Source organism: Schistocerca serialis, chromosome 8 (assembly GCF_023864345.2).
Source record: "Schistocerca serialis cubense isolate TAMUIC-IGC-003099 chromosome 8, iqSchSeri2.2, whole genome shotgun sequence".
NCBI lineage: Eukaryota > Metazoa > Arthropoda > Insecta > Orthoptera > Acrididae > Schistocerca > Schistocerca serialis.
In genome coordinates this window covers 472267854-472290608 of record NC_064645.1, presented here as the reverse complement: position 1 = coordinate 472290608, position 22755 = coordinate 472267854, and the positions used below count along the sequence as shown (strand labels likewise).

At 43.3% G+C, this 22755-nt stretch overlaps 1 protein-coding gene across 1 annotated transcript in view; it reads right to left on the bottom strand.

Moving 5' to 3' along the window:
- Nucleotides 1-628: 628 nt before the first annotated feature.
- The window catches only part of LOC126416223 (putative inorganic phosphate cotransporter), a 261101-nt gene continuing 238974 nt past the window's right edge, over nt 629-22755 (bottom strand). Inside the window, exons 10-11 of the mRNA XM_050083826.1 lie at nt 16730-16815; nt 629-854 (exon numbers count right to left, since the gene is read on the bottom strand). Coding sequence (XP_049939783.1) covers nt 714-854; nt 16730-16815 — 227 coding nt within the window. The 3' untranslated portion in view covers nt 629-713. The remainder of the gene's footprint in view (nt 855-16729; nt 16816-22755) is intronic.

Here is a 22755-nt window from a genome sequence, read left to right as displayed (position 1 = left end):
GTATTTTCTACGAATTGGTTACAATAATGGACACACAAATGTTGATTGAAGAGGTGCATTGTTCCCAAGTTTGTATTTCTATAATAAAGTTGAATTACAACATTGAAAATCATGTATTATATCTTGAGTATATACCTGCGTGCTCTCTGACCCCACTGGAAAAATTTTAAATTGTTACGTTACTAATCGTGATATTAATAAAATGTAAAGAGACTATAAGACAAGAAGTGCTGTGTGCTCTTCTGAGAACAGTAGCGTCCATCTAAATTGGTGGCGATGTTCATGATTTCCTTTGTGAATTACTGAGAACTGATTGTAAACTGTTCTAATTATATTGTGTACTGCTCGAAATCTAGTGGTGAACTGTAATAGGATGTATTGTGAACTGCTGGAAATGTATTATGAGGTTTCAGGTCTTTTCCATGTGTCCGCAGAATGCCATACCGATGGCGGAGAGATGATTGTAATATTCTTGTAGATGATTGTACTTCACACAGTACTGGGACGTTTTTGGTGCTGTCATGAACCTGCTCTAATTTTTTTTGTCTATGGTCCAACTAACTAATAATAGTTTCCCGGGACAGTAATTAGTAAACTAAATTGTAATGTGATAGTAATACCAACAAAGTGTACTTCAAAAACTTTATTGGTACAGCAGCATCTTTGTACTGGCACTGCGTCCAGCAAAGAGTGTGCAGTGTTTGGTGCAGGTATCAAGAGGGTGTCGCTTCCTCCTTTTTCTTGAGGTTCCAGGGCTGCGTCTCAGCAGAGCCAAAGAAGATAAACACGAGACCGCTCACGAGGTACAGCCCAGACCCGATGAAGAAGATGATTTGCCACTGCTGTAAGGTATTCTGCAACAAAATAAAACGTACATGTGGTTACATCAAACACTCAGTGTTACAGGATAAAATTCTAGAATCGTTATGCAGAATTTGGTACAGCGGAAGTGGGAATCAGTTTGTCGTCCTCGGTGTGCTGTTGCCCCAGAACTGTTCTGGATTCTGGTCAAGTCAACTGTGACAAAGAACGACGACTTCACAGTCACAATTTCACAACTATATTTACACTCCGAAAGCCATCTTAAAGTGTGTGGTAAAATATTCTGCTAGTACCACCACCCTTTCCTAGGGAGGGTAGTGTGTGCAAAGAGTGGCTGTTGGTAAAGCTCCGTACGAACTCTTATTTCCATGATTACCTTGTTGTGGTCATTTTGTGAGATGTGTGTGAAAGGATGTAATATAATACGTTGTGCAACTGTTCCTGAAATGTGCACTGCACGTACACTCACTGACGAAAGAACCGACAAGACATGGTCAGATGCCAAAATAATTCATACACATAGGCGCCATTAGTGGGTATGTAAATGATAAGAGTTGCAATTCTCGGAAGCTGGTAGGCCGGCTGGCAAATTGTATTAGCGTTATTCTAGTTTAGTGTTGTTACCAGGGCCGAGCGGTTCTAGGCGCTTCAGTCTGGAACCGCGCGACCGCCACGGTCGCAGGTTCGAATCCTGCCTCGGGCATGGATGTGTGTGGTGTCCTTAGGTTAGTTAGGTTTAAGTAGTTCTAAGTTCTAGGGGACAGATGACCTCAGATGTTAAGTCCCATAGTGCTCAGAGCCATTGGTTGTTGCCAGGCTTGATGTGATATATAAGGGCCGTAAACCATGTCATATATTTAGTGAGAGCAGTAAAGGACACAGAAATGCTACGTACTCGTGTAAGACAACATCATCAGCACCTGACATAGTTTGAAAGCGGCCTCACGTCGAATCGTGAAGTATCTAAACGTATGGGGTATTCAGATGTGGCAGCTGCCTGACACTGGACTTCATGGGAAGGTGAGGGCACGAATACGTGTCATCAAGGTTCCTATCGATCTCGACTGACAATCATAACGGAGGAACGCCATAGTCTGCACCAAGCACATCGTACCCAACCACATCAGTCCTGCCGTCTGAGAACAATTAACGGACTATCAATAAAATGTTGCGGGTTGTTATGCTGTGACCGAATGAATTTCACATTAAAACCCAACATTTCGTCCTCACCCGTCTAGGATATTTCGTCCCCCTTGAGAATGCATTCCGCAGGTGGAGACGAAACGTTGGGTTTTAATGTAAAATCCATTCGATCATGGGATAATAGCCCAGAACATTTTATTAACTGTAACATTTCCGGCAGTAAAGTTAACATTTTACTATCAGTAACCAACTGCCTGTAACATTCTGTGTTATCCAATCTATTGGTCAGAGAACGGCAGCAGACCAACTTGAAAATTACTGTGCCCTTCATAGGCTGCCATTAACACCGCAACACAATCGGCTGCGTTTACTGTTGTACCATCACTGGCAGCCATGGACTGCTGAAGAATAGCTCCACACTGTGCTGAGCGATGAATCGCGGATCCACACTACCCCGGATGACAATCGTTGGTGGCTATGGTAGAGACTTTGAGAGAGGTCTCGTTCTTCCATTGTTCTGGAGAGGCACAGCTGTGCTACCGCTGGTGTCATGGTGTGGGAAGCAATCAGTATGATTGCAGGTCACAGCTGGTAGTGACTGACAATGTGGTACGTGACAGACATCCTGCGTTCTCATGTGTTACCTCTATGAAGGTGGCATTTCTCAGCAGGACAATGCTTGCTCAGACATGACAAGTGCCTCTATGACAACTCCGCATGTTTCTGAGGTACTTCCACGGCCGAAAAGACGCCAAACCTGTTCCCACCAGAACATTTGTGGGACCGGCTAGGACGTCCAGGACATTAAGGATCATTTACAACAGTTTACGGCCAGCTTGCCTGGGGAGATGATACAATGGTTCAAATGGCTCTGAGCGCTATGGGACTTAACATCTGAGGTCATCAGTCCCCTTGACTTAGAACTACTTACACCTAACTAACCTAAGGACATCACACACATCCATGCCCGAGGCAGGATTCGAACCTGCGACCGTAGCGGTCGCACAGTTCCAAACTGAAGCGCCTAGAACCGCTCGGCCACATCGGCCGGCGAGATGATACAATGGCTTTATGGTATGCTTCCCAGCCAAATCAGTGAATGCTTCCAGACCTAAAATGGTTCACCGTCACACTTATAAGTGGGTCTATACTGCCAAGTTCCTGTAAATTGGACTCGATGTTGTAATCAATGAAAATAGCATCACTTACCGTCTCAACCCGTGAAGCTTCATTTTGTTTTCTCCTCCCCTTCTGAGTACTTTAATCTTTTAGTCAGGCAGTGTATTTCAGTAGTAACCTGCTCTGTGAATCACAATGCCTATCGTGTAGCGTCTTGCCATTGGAGCATCTCCATAACGCTCTCGCTCCGACTAAACGGTCCTGTGACGAAACGCGCCGTTTTTCGTTGGACCTTCTCTATTTCTTGCTTAACGCAACCTTATAGATGTCAGAATGTGACGAGAATGCTCTAGAATTGGTCGAACATGTGGTTTGTAAGCCACATCTTCTGTGGATGATCTACATCATTTTTTAACATTCTTCCAGTGAATCCCAGCCTGCACTCTGCTTTTCCTGCTATACATATTACGTGGTCATTCCAACTCAGTAAGATCGAGATGCCTACCTCTAGGTATTTTACGATAGTTACTGTTTCCCGTGATTTGTCGTCAGCAGAGTAATCGAAAAATAGACGGTTTCTTTACGTACGCGCAACGTATTACATATACAAGGGGTACTCCGAAAGTAAGGTCGCGAAATGGAAACCACAGTGAAAATCAAAAGTGTTTTATTTGAAATAGTTAGCTACATCCTCCAGCAACATCTCTACATAGTCGCCGCTCCGTCTGAGACATTTGTCTTAGTGTTTACCAATTTTCCAATACCCTCGTCATAGAAGGCAACCGCCTGCACTTTTCGCCGATTCTCTACGCTGATCTGTAGTTCGTTGTCTGTACCAAAACGTCGATATCATAGCCAGCTGTTCATGTCAGCGGAGATGAAAACCAGAAGGAGCAAAGTCCGGGCTATATGCAGGGCGATCGTACACTTCCCATCGGGAACGCTGCAGGGGTGACCTCATTACCCCTGCAGAGTGCGGCCGAGAACTGTTATGAAGAAGGAAATGCATGACTGTTATGTTGTGTGGGCTGCACCAAATCAGGCAAAATGTCTCTCAGATACTCATACTTGGCGGGAGACGCTGATTTCTAGGCATCTTTACGTGCTCACTGTACGCTCGTAACTGAAAAGACAGGCGTGAAGCGATCGATGGGCATACTAGAGACACCCCTATGCAAAGCTTTATCGATTTTTCATTGTGGTTTCCATTCCGCAACCGAACGGACCATAGTTTCGGAATACGCCTCGTATTTAAACTCTGGTTCAGCCGTCAGTCGCTGCACCAATCTTTGCGCTTTGCAGGTCTTCCTGTACTCCGTTAGTCTCCTTGCGTTGCAACCGTTCTGTAGGCAATAGTATCGTCTGCTAGTTATCTTACAGTGTTATCCACGAAATCATTAAGATGTATTTACAAATAATAATGGTCCTATCTCAATTTCCTGGGGTAGTCCCAGAACAACTTTTATCTCTGTCGATTTTGCTCCGCTAAAAGTGATGTATCGAGTTCTACCTGCAAGAAGCCGTGAATCCGATCACAAATTTGGACTCACCTACCCGGTATTTTGTTCACTAAACGATTCTGCGAAACAGTGTCGATTGCCCTCCTGAAGTCAAAGAATACAGCATGAAGATTGGCACTCCGGATCACATGGACGAAGAGACTGAACTGAGTATCGCATGATCTCTGTCTGCAGATTCCACGGTTCTGTACGCGGGGGATTTTATCCATGACGGCCATACCAGTCGAATTCATTGGGAGCTCAGCACTAGCAGACACAACGCAGTAACCAAGAAGACTTCATGAGTATCCACTATTGAGCTTGAAAGGCGCCTGTTTACTTAGCACTGTCCGTCCCCTTTGCTTAGTGGGCAGCGCGTCTGACCCAGTTGGTCCGGGTTCGATCTCCGGGCTGTTCGGAGATTTTCTTCTCTCGGGGAGTTGGTGCTGTGTTGTCCTCATCATCATCTCATCATCATCGACACGCTAGTGGCACAGTGTGGCGTCAGCTGAAAAGACTTGCAACTCGGCGGCCGAACTTCCGGCTATCAATACCATATGATAATTTCATTTCACTTAGGAGTTTCATTTACTCACAGTATATTTTGCCTGTTTGTGGATGGTGACGCTTATGTTTGCATTACTGAATGACAATTCGCTCTAACTGGTTTCATCGAGCGAGGTAGCACAGTGGTCTGCACAACGGACTCGCATTCTGGAATCAACGGTTCATATCAGTGTCTGACTATCCAAGATTAAGATTTTCCCTCATTTCCGTAAATCACTCCAGGCAATTTCCGAGATGGTTCCTTTGAAAAGAGCTTGGTCGATTTCTTTCCCCATTCTTTCGTTACTGAGCTTGTGCTTCATCTCTAATGACTGCGCTGTTGTTGAGACTTTAACTGTAATCTCCCTTCCTTCTTTGTTTTTTTAGCTAGTTTAGATCCATCGGAGTACAAGCTCTTCAGTAACCTCTTTGTTTGACCACTGTGACAAATTTCGGTCTTTCACGAGTCCGTTTGCTCTCGGCCAATATTTCCAGTTCGCGGGTGTTGGTATATGTGGTCTCTCTTGTTTGAAAGTAGTATGCCACTATTCTTGATAACTTGCTATTTGGACTTAGTACCGGAAGAAGAAGAGTCACTTTGTACTGTGTTTCTGATGTTGAGAAGGAAGCTGCGTTCGTGTGGTTGAGTAGACATTACAATGCATAAAGATTCGGGTGTGACCGACTCACCATATTTACTGTGACGAAGATTAGTTTGCGTAGCGAGGCTAGTTAGAGAATGTCCACTTGTCTTAATCCGCGAGTAGATATCAGATAGCGTGCCTCCGCGAAGTAATGGGCGCTCATATGTTGCTATAGTGAACTGTTTGGAAGCTGGTTATTGCATCATACACTGCTTTATTTCACTTAGAGCTACTAGAGATTCCAAGATGTTCACCTGCCTTGAACTTTAGAGATTAGTTTTGCAACGAATCAGCATCACGTGTTTCAGACAATGTTGCTTCGCTTTGTAAAATTAAATCTTTAAGTTTTGGGATGAAATATTCCCACGGAAGCATAAAGTTTATTTTTGTGTTCATTCATAGTTAATTGTTTGTTAAATTAACTTCTCAAGATTTTATTCCACCGAGAACGGCACCACTCCTTATCTTTAATCTACTTAAAAGTGCCATGCTGCCTGGCCGCTATTGTGTTGTCTTATGCAAATGAACGACCTGTGTCAAAGTCAATTAGATAAGCAGACATTAGGCTATGAGCCGCAGCTGAGAAATAAGAATTATCTCCGTGCAAATATTGTTTCAGGTGCTAAGAAAAGGGAAGCCGTTATGTACTGGATTGCTGAAGACTGCTAAGGGCCATTATCCTGCGTTGCCTAGTACAATGTTATGTACGAAGGCAGTCAAGATTTATACATGATTTTTCTACTAATTGTTTTCAGCGTTGTGAATTTATGTGCGTACGAACAAGGAAACTGTCTCATTGCACAACTGGGCTCTACAAGCAGAAGGCCAACACATGTTTAAAGTAACCTGTTGCACTGTCGAACCAGTACCCTCATATGCTGCCTACAGGTATTACAGATGTAGACCTCCATTTCTCTTCGTTGAGAGTAATTTATGTGTGTGATGAGTGACTATTTTCTAAGTTGAAACTTCCTGACAGATGCACTCTGTGTGCCGTACTGGGACTCGAACTCAAGACCTTTGCCTTTCGTGGGTAAATGCTCTATCGACTTAGACTGAGTGAAGTTTGGAACGTAGGAGATGAGGAAACGGCGAGAGTAAAGCTGCGCTGACGGGTCGTGAGTCATGCTTGGGCAGTTTTAGATGTTCTGCAGTCCATATTTTATTATGACAGCATAAGGATGCCACATTGTTTAAACGTAATTACAGATAATGGCAAGGACATTCCAAGAATTAAGATATGCCTTCAGTTAGTTTTCTTAAAACATATTTATTAGTTTCATGACCAAACTGATATTTTGTGCAGGGCCTGAATATTTGATAATAGACCTTGTGGTACATCTTTTGAGGTCCTGATTATACTAAAAGCATATGGGTGCACGGTTTTATTTTGTCTGTAAAAGTTCTATGACCCACTAGCTGTATCTCTATCCTAAAATATAATTAAATGTTTTAAATAACTAAACAAGAAAGTTAACTCATTCGGTAAAGCACTTTCCAGCGAAGGCAAAGGTCGCGAGTTCGAGTCTCGGTCCAGCACGCAGTTTTAATCTGCCAGAAAGTTTCACTCCGCTGCAGAGTGAAAAATTAATCGTATTTTCTATTTAACTCGCGAGTCAGTTTCTTCTCTTGGGCGTTATAAATGTACATTCAACATGTCATTAAACTATTAGGGCTTATTTGTCACTTGCTTTGAGAGTAGTCTACGCTTCTTTATACGCCCATCCACACACACCTACCCACCTACAACACGCATTTGGGGAGGATGCCATTTCAATTCTCATTCAGACGTGGGGTTTCCGTAGGTTCCCAAAATCGCTAAACGTGAATGCAGGGATGGTTTCTTTGAGTATGTCGCTTATCATTCTCTTCCCCAACCAGTTGTAGCGCTTCGTCTCTAACGACCACATATCGACGAGACGTTAAACCCTAATCTTTCTTCATTCCTTCAGAGCTAATTCTAATCTTTGTGGTGACAGAACTGTTCATAACTTCTATATGACCGAGAAAGGAAGGAGAGAGTCCCGATTTCCACACTGCGCGCAACTGCCTCGTGAAATCTCTGCGTACCGTGTATTTATGTAAGAGGGTTGAATGAAAAGTAATGCCTCCACCTTCGTTAATTGGGTTTGGATGGGAATATTTTAATAAATCAAACGCTCATCTTCAATTACCAATATTCACTTCTCCACATAACCACAAGGCAGTTGGATACATTTCTGCCGACGATGAACTAGTTTTCTGAAGCCGACACTCTGTTTCCGCAACCACAGTCTCACAGTCCTCTCAACGTCTTCATCAGAAAGATAATGATGTCCCCGCAGATCGTCTTTCACTATCGGGAACAGATGGAAGTCAGATGGTGTTAAATTTGGACTGCATGGAGGATGCCGTGCTTGTTGTCACAGGACGTCCAACTCTTTCTTTGTCACGCAGGTCAGATGTTCCTGCCTCAACGTCTTTAAACTTACTCGCCCAACAACGCACAGTACTCACAGCACCACAATCACCATAAAATGATTTCATTCTCTGATGAATCTCCTTTGGGGTGACACCTTCTGCTGTCAAGAATTCAATGACTGCACATTGCTTAAATCGCATTGACCGACCGTCTGCGCAGGGTTCCATACTTTACACTGTAACAACACAACCGTTCAATGCTAAGGCTTCCCGCCAACTGGAGCTGTAGAGAAGAGGCTACGGAACAAGCCAGTACCTGCCGCATACCAGTGCTGCCAACTGTTGAAGAGTTACGAAGGTAGAAGCATTACTTTTCAGTTATCCATCTTGTTTCATGTTTACTAAATTGGCGCTAGAGGCATTCAACATGGTATTGGCACCTTGTACTCTGCACACCCTGGAAAAATAGCGGAACCTATACACAGATGCTAAGAGATGCTCACGATGAACTTGCTTTAATACCACAAATTGATAAGAGATGCATTGATAACACTGGACATTTAATACGTTAATCATGTTGGTGCACGGCTCTAAACGCAGGGGAACTACAGGAACCACCCAAACGAGGTGGGAAAACAGGAAAATTCTTCTCAGATGACATAGAGGATGCCATCCGTTATTTCCAATAAAATTACCGGCGTAGTGGAAGTGGCTTTTAGAACACCATTATGTCGACCAATCACAGGGCTGAGGAGGAGGAAGAGGAGGAGAACTAGGGAGAGGAAGAGGAGGAGAACTAGGGAGAGGAGGAGGAGGACAAGAAGGGCAAGAGGAAGAAGTTATCTCCCAGGGTTAGACGTTAATTGACGAGCCTGGCGAGAGGGTACGTAGATGTGGCAGTAAATTATGATGCATGGTAAATTACGGTACACTTGACGTGAGAGTTAAGTCAGAAAATCATTTGAAAATACACTACTCAATTACGATATAATGTCCAGCGGAATTTTCACAAGTCAAAGGTAGGCACAAAATGAAACAAAGACAAAGCAAAAATGGAACAAATACGATAACAACAAAGAGCATAAAATTGTCAAAGATCTGTGAAAGAAGGAGTGACAAGTTAGTAAATGCGTTGAGACAGACGCAAACTACATTTAACATTCGATAAATAAGAGCAGATATATAACTGACTACTTCTCAGAAATCCACAAAAAGTACGATCCTGGCCGGCTGTCGCCAAGTGTAACCTCCCAACACATAAATTCCGTAACCTTCCAATAAAAAAATTACTAACCTCCCAACAAAAGTGTGACTCATATATAACCTTTCAAAATAAATCTCGTAATGTAACCTTTTAATGATTAACTGACTGTGAATCTAAACTGGTAAATCTGGACGTCAGCAGTGCTGCGTCATGTCCCTGAGAAATCGTTCTGAATAAACTGAAAATTCTTACCTCAATGATGTCGCCGGATAACGCGTATATATCTGTCCCTATAAGAAATTTTTCTGGCACAGTCTAGTGCAATGCTGGCCAGTAGATTTTGTTATGTATGAAAAATAACTGGTTTTCTTTACGATAATCGGCATGACTATGGATAGGAGAAATTAGTAACAAACTTTAAATTCAGGTGAATAGCTGTCAAAAGTTATCTTTATAAGAATGATTTTTGAAAACATTTGCATGGGACTTTGATATAACAATAGTACGAAAATCGGTTGTAGCAATTAACAGATGAGCGCAGCAATAAAGAACAATAATTTTTGCTTTTATCTTATACTACATCGCTCGGGCACCGCCATCGTTCTCCACGATCGGCCTTGGTAATTCCATAACTCTGCTGCTCTTCTCGAGCTACAAAACACCACTACTGGACTGCAAACATGGTCAGCGATCGACATAACCTTATGCATCAGAATGAGAATTATAGAGGATACAAACGACTGATGTTTACTACAAGGTACCACAACAGTGTAGCGGCGACGGATTGGAGCGTATGGTTGGTGCCTTAGGACCCGGCCACACGCCACACAGTACCGTGCTGCGGGTTGCCGTCCCGCCAGACGCCTGCAGCCGACGCAGCTCGACTTCCCCGTGACATCCGCTGCAGTAACGAGGGCCCCGCCCCACGATCACCAGTCACAGCCGGCACTAGCCCGCCTCCGCGCGCCACGTGAGTCCGACCAAACTTCATGGTATCTCTACCCCGGCAGCCTTTATACGACCGCAGCCTGCTGCCTTCCACCAGCCGGATGCCGACCGCGAAACTGAGTGCAAATCCGAATGCCATAGGGCGAGTCTCCAGTACCGCGCATCAGGACCTAGACTGCGCTAGCGCAACCACCGACGGCGACCCGCAGCAGTGAAAACTATTGCGGGGGATTGTTTGCCTTCTCTCTCAACTTTCTGGAACTGTGTGTAATCCGTTACATTCCTTTAACTGAGAGATCTGTTTTCTGTTCATGTTTTCATGTCTGTTTTCTTATAGAAATAAACTTCTGTTGTTCATTGATACCTGGGCACCTTCTTGCGTTTTGCATGAACCATGCCATAACAGGTTAGTTTAAGAATAATATAAGACACGTCTGGTCTGTCAAGCCAGGAAACGTCAGACTGGCTTCCAGAAACCACCTGACCTACAGCGCATGTGGGACGCACGATATGTAGTGCCCTCTTCCCCTCATATGCTATACGCTTTCCTCAATCATCAGTAAGTTAAACTTTCCTGTGAGTGTAATAAAATGACTTTTGAATGCGTTATCCAAAAACTTCGCTTCCTGTTCGATCTAAACTGAGCCCTTACAAGCATAGTGGCCTCGTAGGAAGAACGCCAGAAAAACAAAAAGACAGAACTGTTAATTTCACGCTGTTAAAATTCACAAAACTGTGAGGTAATGTTTACAGAAACGGCTAAGTTGGTAGTGTAAAACAGTGACAGGATATTCTACACCTTGTATAAATTAGTGGTTACAATGCAAGTTTGTAACAGTGGACTATTGCAGCTTGTTGAATAAACGATTACCTTTCCCATGTTCTATACAAATACGAGGGTTGGAACTTTAATAGTGGCAACTATTTATTTAAAGCTTTTACAAAATAGATACGTGTTTCAAAGTATTATTGACCTTCAAAGTAGTCACCAGCATTGTGTATAACCCACTGCCAGCGATGTGGATGTCGTAGGATACTCTTAGCAGTGCCAGTTGTGTTGACAGTTCGAGCGGCGCGGTCTATTGCCCGACGAATTTGTAGCAGTTCTGATTCGAATGCCGTGAAGTGCTTCGTTCAGTTTAGAAATAGAGTTGAATTCACGAGGGCTTAAGTCAGGGGAGTGCAGTAGCTGGTATAGCACTTAGCAGCCCCAAACATATCAGTAACAGCTAACACTGTACGTGCTTGAGCATTGTCCTGCAAAATGATGGTCAGGTCCTACAGAAAGTGTCATCGCCTGTGCCTCTACGTTGCTCATTTTTGGAACACAACCTACGACCAGCTTAGAGACAGAAGTGATGACTCTTTCTGTAGGACCTGACCATCATTTTGCTGGACTATGCTCAAGCACGTACAGTGCAAGCTGTTACAGATTTGTTTGACTGATGGGGCTGCTAAGTGCTATACCACTTACTGCAGTCCCCTGACTTAAGCCCTCGTGAGTTCAACTCGATTTCCAAACTGAAGGAAACACTTCATGCCATTCGCTTCAGAACTGCTACAAATTCGTCGGGCAATAGACCACGCCGCTCGCACTGTCAACACAATTGCCGGCCGCGGTGGCCGTGCGGTTCTGGCGCTGCAGTCCGGAACCGCGGGGCTGCTACGGTTCGAATCCTGCCTCGGGCATGGGTGTGTGTGATGTCCTTAGGTTAGTTAGGTTTGAGTGGTTCTAAGTTCTAGGGGACTTATGACCTAAGATGTTGAGTCCCATAGTGCTCAGAGCCATTTGAACCATTTTTTGTCAACACAATTGGCATTGCTAAGAGTATCCTACGACTTCCACATCGCTGGCAATGGGTTATACTCAATGCTGGTGACTACTTTGAAGGTCAATAATACTTTAAAACACGCATCTATTTTGTACGAGCTGTAAAGAATTGCCACTATTAAAGTTCCAACCCTCGTATAATAATCTTGAATAACGTCAAATATACCTGAGCGGGATTGGATGCAGCCGAGAACAGGCGAACTGCAACGCACTACCAGCTCAGTGTGTATACCGCGGCCTGAGCCAAGGAGGCCCAAGACACGACGATCACTTCCTCCAGATGCGAGCTGAGTAGGGGAAGAACGACTCGGTGGAAGCCTGCTTGCAAACTGCAATCTCTCTAAGCTTACCTTCGTGGTCTTCCCGCAAAATGTGTAGCAGAAAGCGTTAGGTCGATCGACTCTTCTACAAATTACCGCTCCCGGAATTTTACTAGTGAGCCACACAGTGATCCACAGGACAAGGTGTGGATAAAAATATCGAAACACCAGAAACACAATACGTTGCCGTGCCTAATAAGGCGTAGGAAAGCCGTCGGTATTCTAAAAAGCTTACGCTTTTCTCGGAATGGATATACAGAGGTCCTGTATGGTTTTCAGAGGAGCCTTATACCATTATTCTGCAAAATAGTGTATTTCTGGATTTCCGGAAGGCTTTGGACACTGTACCACACAAGCGGCTTGTAGTGAAATTGCGTGCTTATAGAATATCGTCTCGGTTATGTGACTGGATTTGTGATTTCCTGTCAGAGAGGTCACAGTTCGTAGTAATTGACGAAAAGTCATCGAGTAAAACAGAAGTGAATTCTGACGTTCCCCAAGGTAGTGTTATAGGCCCTTAGCTGTTCCTCATCTATATAAACTATTTGGGAGACAATCTGAGCAGCCGTCTTAGGTTGTTTGCAGATGACGCTGTCGTTTATCGACTAATAAAGTCATTAGAAGACAAAAAAAATTTAGAAAAAATATGTGAATGGTGCGAAAATTGGCAATTGACCCTAAGTAACGAAAAATGTGAGATCATCCACATGAGTGCTAAAAGGAGTTCGTTAAACTTTGGTTACACGATAAATCAGTCTAATCTAAAAGCCGTAAATTCAACTAAATACCTAGGGATTACAATTACGAACAACTTAAATTGAAAGAAACACACAGAGAATGTTGTGGGGAAGGCTAACCAAAGACTGCGTTTTATTCGGAGGACACTTAGAAAATGTAACAGATCTACTAAGGAGACTGCCTACACTACGCTTGTCCGTGTTCCTTTAGAATACTGCTGCGGGATATGGGATCCTTACCGGACAGGACTGACGGAGTACATCGAAAAAGGTCAAAGAAGGGCAGCACGTTTTGTATTATCGCGAAATATGGGAAAGAGTGTCACGGAAATGATACAGGATTAGGACTGGACAGCATTAAAAGAAAGGCGTTTTTCATTGCGACGGTATCTTCTCACGAAATTCCAATCATCAACTTTCTCCTCAGAATGCGAAAATCTTTTGTTGCCACCGACCTACATAGGGAGAAACGATCACCACGATGAAATAAGGGAAATCAGAGCTCGTACGGAAAGATATAGGTGTTCGTCTTTTTTGCGCTTGCTATACGTTATTGGAATAATAGAGAATTGTGAAGGTGGTTCTATGAACCCTCTGCCAGGCACTTAAATGTGATTTGCAGAGTATCCATGTAGATGTGGATTTAGATGTAAATGTAAATGTAGAAGTAGAAATAACAATGAAGGAGGTGGATAGCGGTCACACACCCTTCCATCCGAAGTCGACCACAAGGGCTGAATGTTACTGAAATCTGGTGATTGTGGGGGGCAGGGGACATACGATAATTCCTCCTTCTGCTCACAAAACCAGTTCTGAACTATGCGAACTGTGAGAAGAGGGGTCCTGCCGTCTTGGAACATAGCACCACCATTGATGAACAAACATTCTATCACGGGATGAACCTGACCAGCCAGAATGGTCACACAATCCTTGGCAGTAAAGCATCCTTGAAGAGTAACCAAGGAGCCTGTGGTATACCACGACATGCCTGCAAAAATAATCAACAAATCTCCACCATGCGTCACTCTTCACAGTAAGCAGCCTGCATCGTAGCCTGGGATGGCATATGCCAGACGTAAACTCAGACACAAGCTGAAAACAGTGTGAAACAAGACTCATTCGACCAAGTAACTTTCTTCCATTGCTCCATAATCCAGCTTTTATGGCTTCGGCAACATGTTTTCCTGTATCAGGCGTTTGCACCACTGTTTACTAGTTTTTCAATTCCAGCTCGCTGTTCATTCCCTGCTTATGAAGCTTCCATCGTGTTGTTTTTGTGCTGAAAGGTTTCGCGAGTGCGACATTCACTTCTGCAGTGACTTTTGTAGCTGTCGTCCTCTTATGTTTTGTCAGTACACTCTTGAATAACCGTCCGTCACGATCAATCAACACACATTTTCTTCCAACTTGTGATTTACCGGATGATGTATTTCTGTTTACCCTGCATACGGTGTACATCTTCGATAGGGTGCCTCTCGAAACACCAAATACTTTGACTCCCTTGTTTACTCAACCACCCATAATGCGAGCACCTACGATTTGTGCATGTTAGAATTCATTGAGATCCGACATAACGCACTCATAACTACACAGAACACTAGTCTCACCACGACTGCCACTTATACACATACCAGACTTCGTACAGGTGCCGCTCGTGGTCAAATACAAGTGGTAAAATACAAGTCAGACTTTACGTAACACTCACGTTACTTGATGACATTGTTAATAATATATGGTGTCTGATGAAAAGAGAGAATCACCCAGAAGACGTCGTCGGATGTCAGTGTAACGTACGCACCATTGGCTGGTATGTAAATGATTAGAAACGCAGTTCTCTGAGACAAGTTCATTAGTGATGTTAGTGATTGGTGTTGTTACCAGGCCTGGTAGGGTATATGAAGGGCGTGAACAACAAAAGATGAGTGATCACTGTGCAGTATATGGGGATGCTGCATACTCGTCTGAGTCAGCGTCATCAGCACCTGACAGAGAGTGAAACGGACCTCATTGTGGGTCTCCGTTTGGCCGTCTGGTCGAAGTGTGTACTGTCCAGATTTGTGGGGCCATTAGATGTGGACTGGCCCGACGTTTCACTGCACGCGGTCATGAGGACAAGAGTACTCGTTCTCAAGATTCTTGTTGACGACGTCTGACCACTAAAAGGAAGGATCGCCAAACTGTATACCAGGCACATCGTGACCCCTTCATATCTGCATCTGCCATTCGATAACAAGTGTAACGGACTCCCTATGGCATTCTGCGCCATTCCACAACATCTGTTAGAGACTAGCAGCACCTGGACTAGAGAATCATCGTCCCACGTGTAGTCTGCTGATAACACCACAACACAAACGATTGCAACTGTAGTGGTATCGTGGAAGGACGCCGAGGACTGACTGCTGATAGATGGCATCACACAGTGGTCAGCGATGGATCTGGTTCTGCACGATGGATGACCATCGTCAGCAATTATGACGGTGACCTAGGCAGAGGTCACATACTCCAATGTATGGAAAGACACATCCGTGTTAATTCTGGCATCGTGGTGTGCAGAGCCATCAGCTGTGACTTCACGTCAGGGCTGGCAGTGATTGAGAGTACTCTGACTGCACAACGCTACCTCGTGGACATCCTTCATGCCCATGTGTAACCTCTGATGCAGAAGTACCATGGTGCCACTTTTCAACAACACAATGCTCGTCCACATATCTGTGTGATGCTGAGGTACTCAGGCGGCCAGCAAGATCCCCAGATCTTTCTCTAACAGAACATGTGTGGGAATAGCTCCAACTTGATTTCTGTCTCAGTTCGAGTATCCAAGATATCAAGGACCAGTTACAACAGTCGTGGACCTCTTTGACACAGGAGTGGATGCAAGAGCTTTATGACTTCCTTCCCAGCCGAGCAGTGCGTGCATCCAAGCCAGAGTGGGTGCAACGTCATACTGATTAAGTGGGCTTATACTGCCAAGTTCTTTGGAAATCTGAATCAATTTTGTAATCTCATATCCTGTCAACTTGTGAAGATTAGTTTATTCCTTTAATTTTATAGCTGAATGCACATCATTGAAAATGTCTGATCATGCATTATGTTTCTTTCTGTACTAAAGTAAGTGACTTTAAATCTTTATGAGGTTTTGCTCTCATTTCTAGTAGTGATTCCATGAAGTGAGCTGTTGGTTTCATTTGTGGCAAATTTCGTTAAGGAATAAATATATTGGTAAGTAGAAGTCAGCATCCGCAATTCCGTGAACAGGCCTGTGTAAGACGTTCTTGAGTTCACAACACAAATAATCCGCTTTGTATATTCGATGAATGAAAGAAAAGTTTGAGAGTGAACCTCGCACTTTCCCTGTCAGGGATGTGGACGTATACCCGAAGTAGTGACGACTGCCTGATGAAGACTGGTGCGCTGTTTGCAATTGGAGATGCATGTGAGAGTTAATAGTGTGTGTGTGTGGGCAACAGTAATACCAAAAGAAACCTCCAGCAGACTATTTTTTTTATTAATACTTACACCTCCTTCTAAGATGTACCCGACCATGGCCGGCATGATGAAACCCGTGCATGTGCCGACTGCGTTCATTATACCGTACAGAGATCCTGGAAGAAAAGATACAAGATATGTTAATATAGAGAAAACGGAGCTCTAGGTGTAACGGCAGTAAATAAAAAGGAAAATGTTCGAATACACAATAGTATTTCATAGAACATGTTAGACTTCTATATAAGTAAAGTGATACAAAAAAGGGCTGAAGACCTGCCTCAGAAAACGTTGTATATCACATTCACTCCTCAGTCCATCTAGATTTTCCCCTCCTTAAATCGTCAATATCGCTCAGGCTCTCTGGTACTGAAATAGCACTGCAGCATTATGTACAAAGCTGGGGTGCTATTCCAGTATCAGAGAGCTTCAGCAATACCGACGGTTAAATAAGGGGAAAATCAAGATGGACTGAGTGGAGACCTGAAGTTTGTGTTAGGGAAGGCATTGGGCTAGACTAATCCGTGCAGTCCTGTTAGCCCCAATACCAGGGTGGTGTAGTGCATAACACATCTGCATAGTAAGTAGGAGTCCCGGGTTCAAGTTCCAGACTAGGCACAAATTTTAATTCATTACTTCATTTCAGTATGTCAGATAACGTATTCTGTCAATGCAGTCCATTATTTTTGTCACTGTAACAGAAAATTAATATTTTATCGAAGATAAAGCTGAGACTCAGTATGTTTCCAGGAAAACCTAATTCCGCCAGATTAGTTTTTTTTTGTTATTCTTTCTCGTGCTATATGGAATTAATTTTTTTTTTTTTAGTTTGGAGGTTAATTAAATAGACATGTTGTATTATTGCAATATGTCAGATAATATGTTCTGTCAATACAGTCCATTATTTCTGCCTCTGTAACAGGAAATTAATATTTTTTTATGTGCAGCGTTATTTCACAATGTATTCTTACAAGATATGCAACATTCTTTCATGGAAAGCTACGTAAAAATTAAGACACCTTCCTACTGTTGTAAAATATGCTAAATACTTGTTGCTATTCTATAATACATACTGACTGTATAACTTCATCTTACCTAATAAAACGTATAAATAAATAGTACCAAATGAAAATAATTATTTTTACTTACTGAAAAATTATGAAGTTATGTATACAACCTTCATTGATGGAAGTATTCAGTTGAGCGGGAAGATAATCTCTTTTTAACGCCAAGTCAAGTTACATTTGTTTAACACTGAATCAAAGTAACGACTGTGTGAGAGCTCAAGATAAAAGGAAACCAGAGCAATGTCTCACATTAGCCCATTAACTGCCAATTTTTTTCTTCAAGTTACATTTATTTTTGGGTTGCCTGATTAACGTACATACTGGGAAAAGGAATTTAAAATTAGAAAATGAAATAACCTTGAAATAAAAATTATATTGTAGTCGATCCCCAAATGGGGATCCTGGCACAAGCCACTCGCTTTTTACATTTTCTTTTGCCTTTGTGCCAGACAACAAAACATTCGATGTGGAGTCCCACATTGTACACAGATTACTGCTTTCTTGCAATTTTCCTGCAAATTCCACATTTTATTTCTTTCCCAAATGTAGTGCGTTCAGTCACGTGTCCAGTTCCAGAAGTCGCTAGCTCAAATGGGTGCACTTCATGTGAATGCTTTCGGGTATGATGGATGTCCTGCTCTTTATGGATCACCAGCAACGGATGATTGACCACGATATGCCCTTGCCACCATGCTTCTGAATTGGAGCAGTGGAATATTTTCATTCGTGGGGCAGTAGGTGACGGGAGCAGTAGACAACCCACTGTTAAAATCCGAATCTCACCGATTTACCACGAATGAAGTGGTTTAGATAATGGTGGCTGTAATACCGAACCATTTGCTCATGAACACTCAGGCTGTCAGAAAAAAACTTGAAAGTACATGCAATTCTTATTCATCAAGTTCATCATGGAAACAGTTTTCGAAAGTTTGTCACTTTCGTCAGCTAGTATTCTGTTCAGATGCGTGTTATCGTCGAAGTGCAGGTGGCGCTTGATTCCCAGATATCTGTTGCTGCTCATACACTGGCGTACGCTCCTTATAACAGTGTCTTAATCTCCATTCCAATGTAACTGCTCCAGTGGGAGAACACGCTAACCAGTTCGGAGCGGTACACCTAAGAACATTTTTATGCATTCATCGGATCAGCGCTGTATTATTGTTTAGTGTAGCGTACTGGACACTTCCACTGGCAGTCAAGTTCAGTACATGTTCACCAAAAAATTCTTCAAAGCAATCAATTGCAGACTTTCCTTTGAGTGCTGCTACCAAATGGCATTAGCACTTTTCAAATTCAACTCGATGTGATAGGTTTCACCTTAAGTTGCATCCTCAATTGTTCAAAAAAAATGGTTCAAATGGCTCTGAGCAGTATGCGATTTAACTTCTGAGGTCATCAGTAGCATAGAACTTAGAACTAATTAAACCTAACTAACCTAAGGACATCACACACATCCATGCCCGAGGCAGGATTCGAACCTGCGACCGTAGCGGTCGCGCTGTTCCCGACTGAAGCGCCTAGAACCGCTCGGCCACACCGGCCGGCCTCGATTTTTCAATTTGAAGTGATATTAGCTTCCATTTCTTCGTGCAATGATCTGCACTTTCTTGATCCTCTATTTTTTCATTAGCATGATCCTCCAGAGTACCTGAGGCATCAGCTGGAAGAATATCTTACAGCGTATTTTCGTCGTTACCATCGCAGTCAGACGTTTCATCTACGCAGTCTGGAGGCAGTCTGACAATTTCACTGGTTTCATTCACCTCACCATCGTCATCAGAAAAAGACATTAAATTGGGGTCATTTACAATGTCTTCAATTTCCCTTATAGAAAGTGGTTTATAGCGACATACTGCGCCTGGAGAGAGAAGATAAACAAAATGTTGCTTTCGGCTGAATCTGTCATGAGCCCCAAACGAGGGTCGAAAATCAGAGAGAGACGTCACGGGAAAATAAAATAAGCCTTCGAAATAAACAATCGATAAACATCTAAAACCATTGGAGAACATGCCAGTGCTGGGAGTTAGTTACATAATAACATAACCCATGGTGTTTTAAAAATGTCCAGCTCTTGTAACTCTGAAAACCTCTAGCTCTTCACACAAATAATCCTGTGCAGTCCACTCGTTTAACAACAGCTAACTAACAGTCAATTCTCAAGCGTGACGAAGGTCTGGACAACAATACAAAATAGTAACAACTGTTGGCAATATAATTACAAATACAAAATTTATGTTACAAAGACTAGTCCACAAACTGGAAGCATGACAATTCGAGTAAAATCTCAGAAATACAATAGTTCAAATTTCTTTCAGTATATGTTTTAAATGACAGTTCTACGTTGAGGAAACAGTTAAATACACAAGGTCCAAAAGTTCAAAACCGCATCTTCAGCTGGTAAAGTCATAGCGAATGTCTTCTGACACTCTGAAGGGGTTATTCTCTTTGATATCCTCCCGCATGGTGTAACGATCAACTGCGAAGTGTACTGTTCTACCCACACGAAATTGAAGAAACAACTTCAGCGTGCTTTTCGCCACAAAAATGCAAACGTACCTCTTCTTCTCATGACAACACAAGGCCTCAGACAGGTCTGTGCACCTGAGAGGAGCTCACGAAACTTCACTGGACCATTCTTCCTCATCCGCCCTACAGACGAGATCTCGCGCCTTCCGACTTCCATCTCTTTGGCTCAATGAAGAATTCATTCCGCGGAAAGCAGTACGCATTTGATGGGGAGTTTATTGATGGAGCGAAACGTTGGCTCCGACGTCGACCAGTAGACTGGTACCATATGGGCAAATACTCCCTGTCAGTAAGGCCGTCGCATTGGTAAGAGATTATATTGAGAAACAGGTTTTCGCAGGCAAAAGAGTGGGGAATAATATGGTGTACCAGAATCCTGAAATAAACGAACCTGTTCTGAGAAAAAAATGTGTTGCATTACTTATTTAATGCCCCTCTTATAAACTGTAGACATACAACCCCTTCTTTCCCAGTCTTGTACACTAAATGTTCCGTTTGTCGGCAAAGAAAAATCACATCAGAACTGAAAGAGTCGATACTGAGGTTCGGTTTATGGCAAACGATAAATTAATATTGCAATCTCACTATCAGCGTCAGATTAAGAATGCAGAGTAAAAAAAACTGTTAATCCTCCCCCTCCCTCCCCAACACCGAGAGGAGATCATGCTAATTGCGTGTAACACCGTCTCTGGCCCTGATAATGACGACGATTCAACGAGGAAGAGTGTCCGCGTGTGCTTTTCGCCCGTAGAACCTCCAAATTAGGCAGTATTTTCTGTGGATCTAAGATTGAGTAATTTACCAGTAAATTTAAATTAATGCCAGAATATGCATTCTGTACGTTAAACGTGAATTTTCCGTAAAATGATTGATCAAACAATGAAAGTAGCGGCACCATAACAGATTAGCCTTAGATCTGTATGGAAATATATATTTAGTTTATTTGTTTTTGTTTATTAACAAAAAATCCGCTTGAAATAGCGATTACGCCAACAAAATACTAGTTGCTGAACAAACTAATGGTCTTAGCAGAAAACCATGGACAGCAGTGGGATGCTGAATAAATTTTTATGCAAACTGATTTATCGTGGACGTGTGTAGCATAAAAATAAGAGTTTATATGTACTAGAAGATGGAAGGGTTTTGATCTGACTAGTGACAATGCGGTGCTTAGATAATGGCGCCGCGCGGTCTAAGGCGCTTTACCACGGTTCGCGATGCTGTCCCCGTCGGTGGCTCGAGTCCTCCCTCGGGCATGGGTATGTCTGTGTTGACCTTCGCGAAAGTTAGTTCACGTTAGATTAAGTAGTGTGTAGGCCTAGGGACCGTTGATCTCAGCAGTTTGGTCCCATGGGAACCAATTGTTGTTGTGGTCTTGAGTCCAGAGACTGGTTTGATGCAGCTCTCCTTGCTACTCTATCCTGTGCAAGTTCCTTCATCTCCAAGTAACTACTGCAACCTACATCCTTCTAAATCTGCTTGGTGTATTCATCATAGGCCTTATCACCACCAAATAACTGGCGGGCGCTTTGATCTTGGTCATTCGTCATTCGGCAGCCTTAGGTGATGGTGTGCCCAGGTGAACTGGAGCACTAACGTACATATGATCGCAGATTAGATCGCGTTTCGGTAGTGTCTGAAAAATTTACAAGTCCTAACAAGTGGACTTGTGTTTTTCTTCGGCGTCAGCAGCGAATAACGTTGAAATATTTCAGCGAGTAAGCTAGCCTCTAAACTCAGAATGATTCACATTAGGCGAACTCTGAAACATTTTCGCAATTATTTGCTAGCGATTTCAACTTGTGACCACTCCATGGATTGCTATTTTGTTCCAGGTTCGAAGTGATGAACCCATGTTTCATCTCTTGTGATGAGTTTCGTCAAAAGCCGACCGAGCGGTTCTAGGCGCTACAGTCTGGAACCGCGCGACCGCTACGGCCGCGGGTTCGAATTCTGCCTCGGGCAAGGATGTGTGTGATGTCCTTAGGTTAGTTAGCTTTAAGTAGTTCTAAATTCTAGGGGACTGATGACCTCTCATAGTGGTCAGAGCCATTTGAACCATTTTTTCGACAAAAAAATTGTCGCTATCTGTATCGTAACGCATAAGCAATTCCGTGCAGATCGTCCTTCGCTGCCCTTATCGTCTTCCGTCATACAACGAGGAACCCAGCGGGTACACGTCTTCGACTACCCCAAACGGTGGACGAGTGTGTCAGCACTACCCACAGAGACGTCCAGTTGAGCAGCGAGGTGTTTGCTGTGATCCGTCGATCATCTCGAATGAGAGTGTCCGTACTTTCCAGCACTGCAGGAGTCGCAGTTGTGTCCGACCGGTCGGTACGCGAGAGATCGTACTGGTTTTCACGCCCTTGTTGCGATGATGACAGACGCCTCACTCAATGATTCACAGCGTTTTTGTTCACTGCCAGGTCTCCGCAGACATTCGGCAAGCGATTATGAACATCT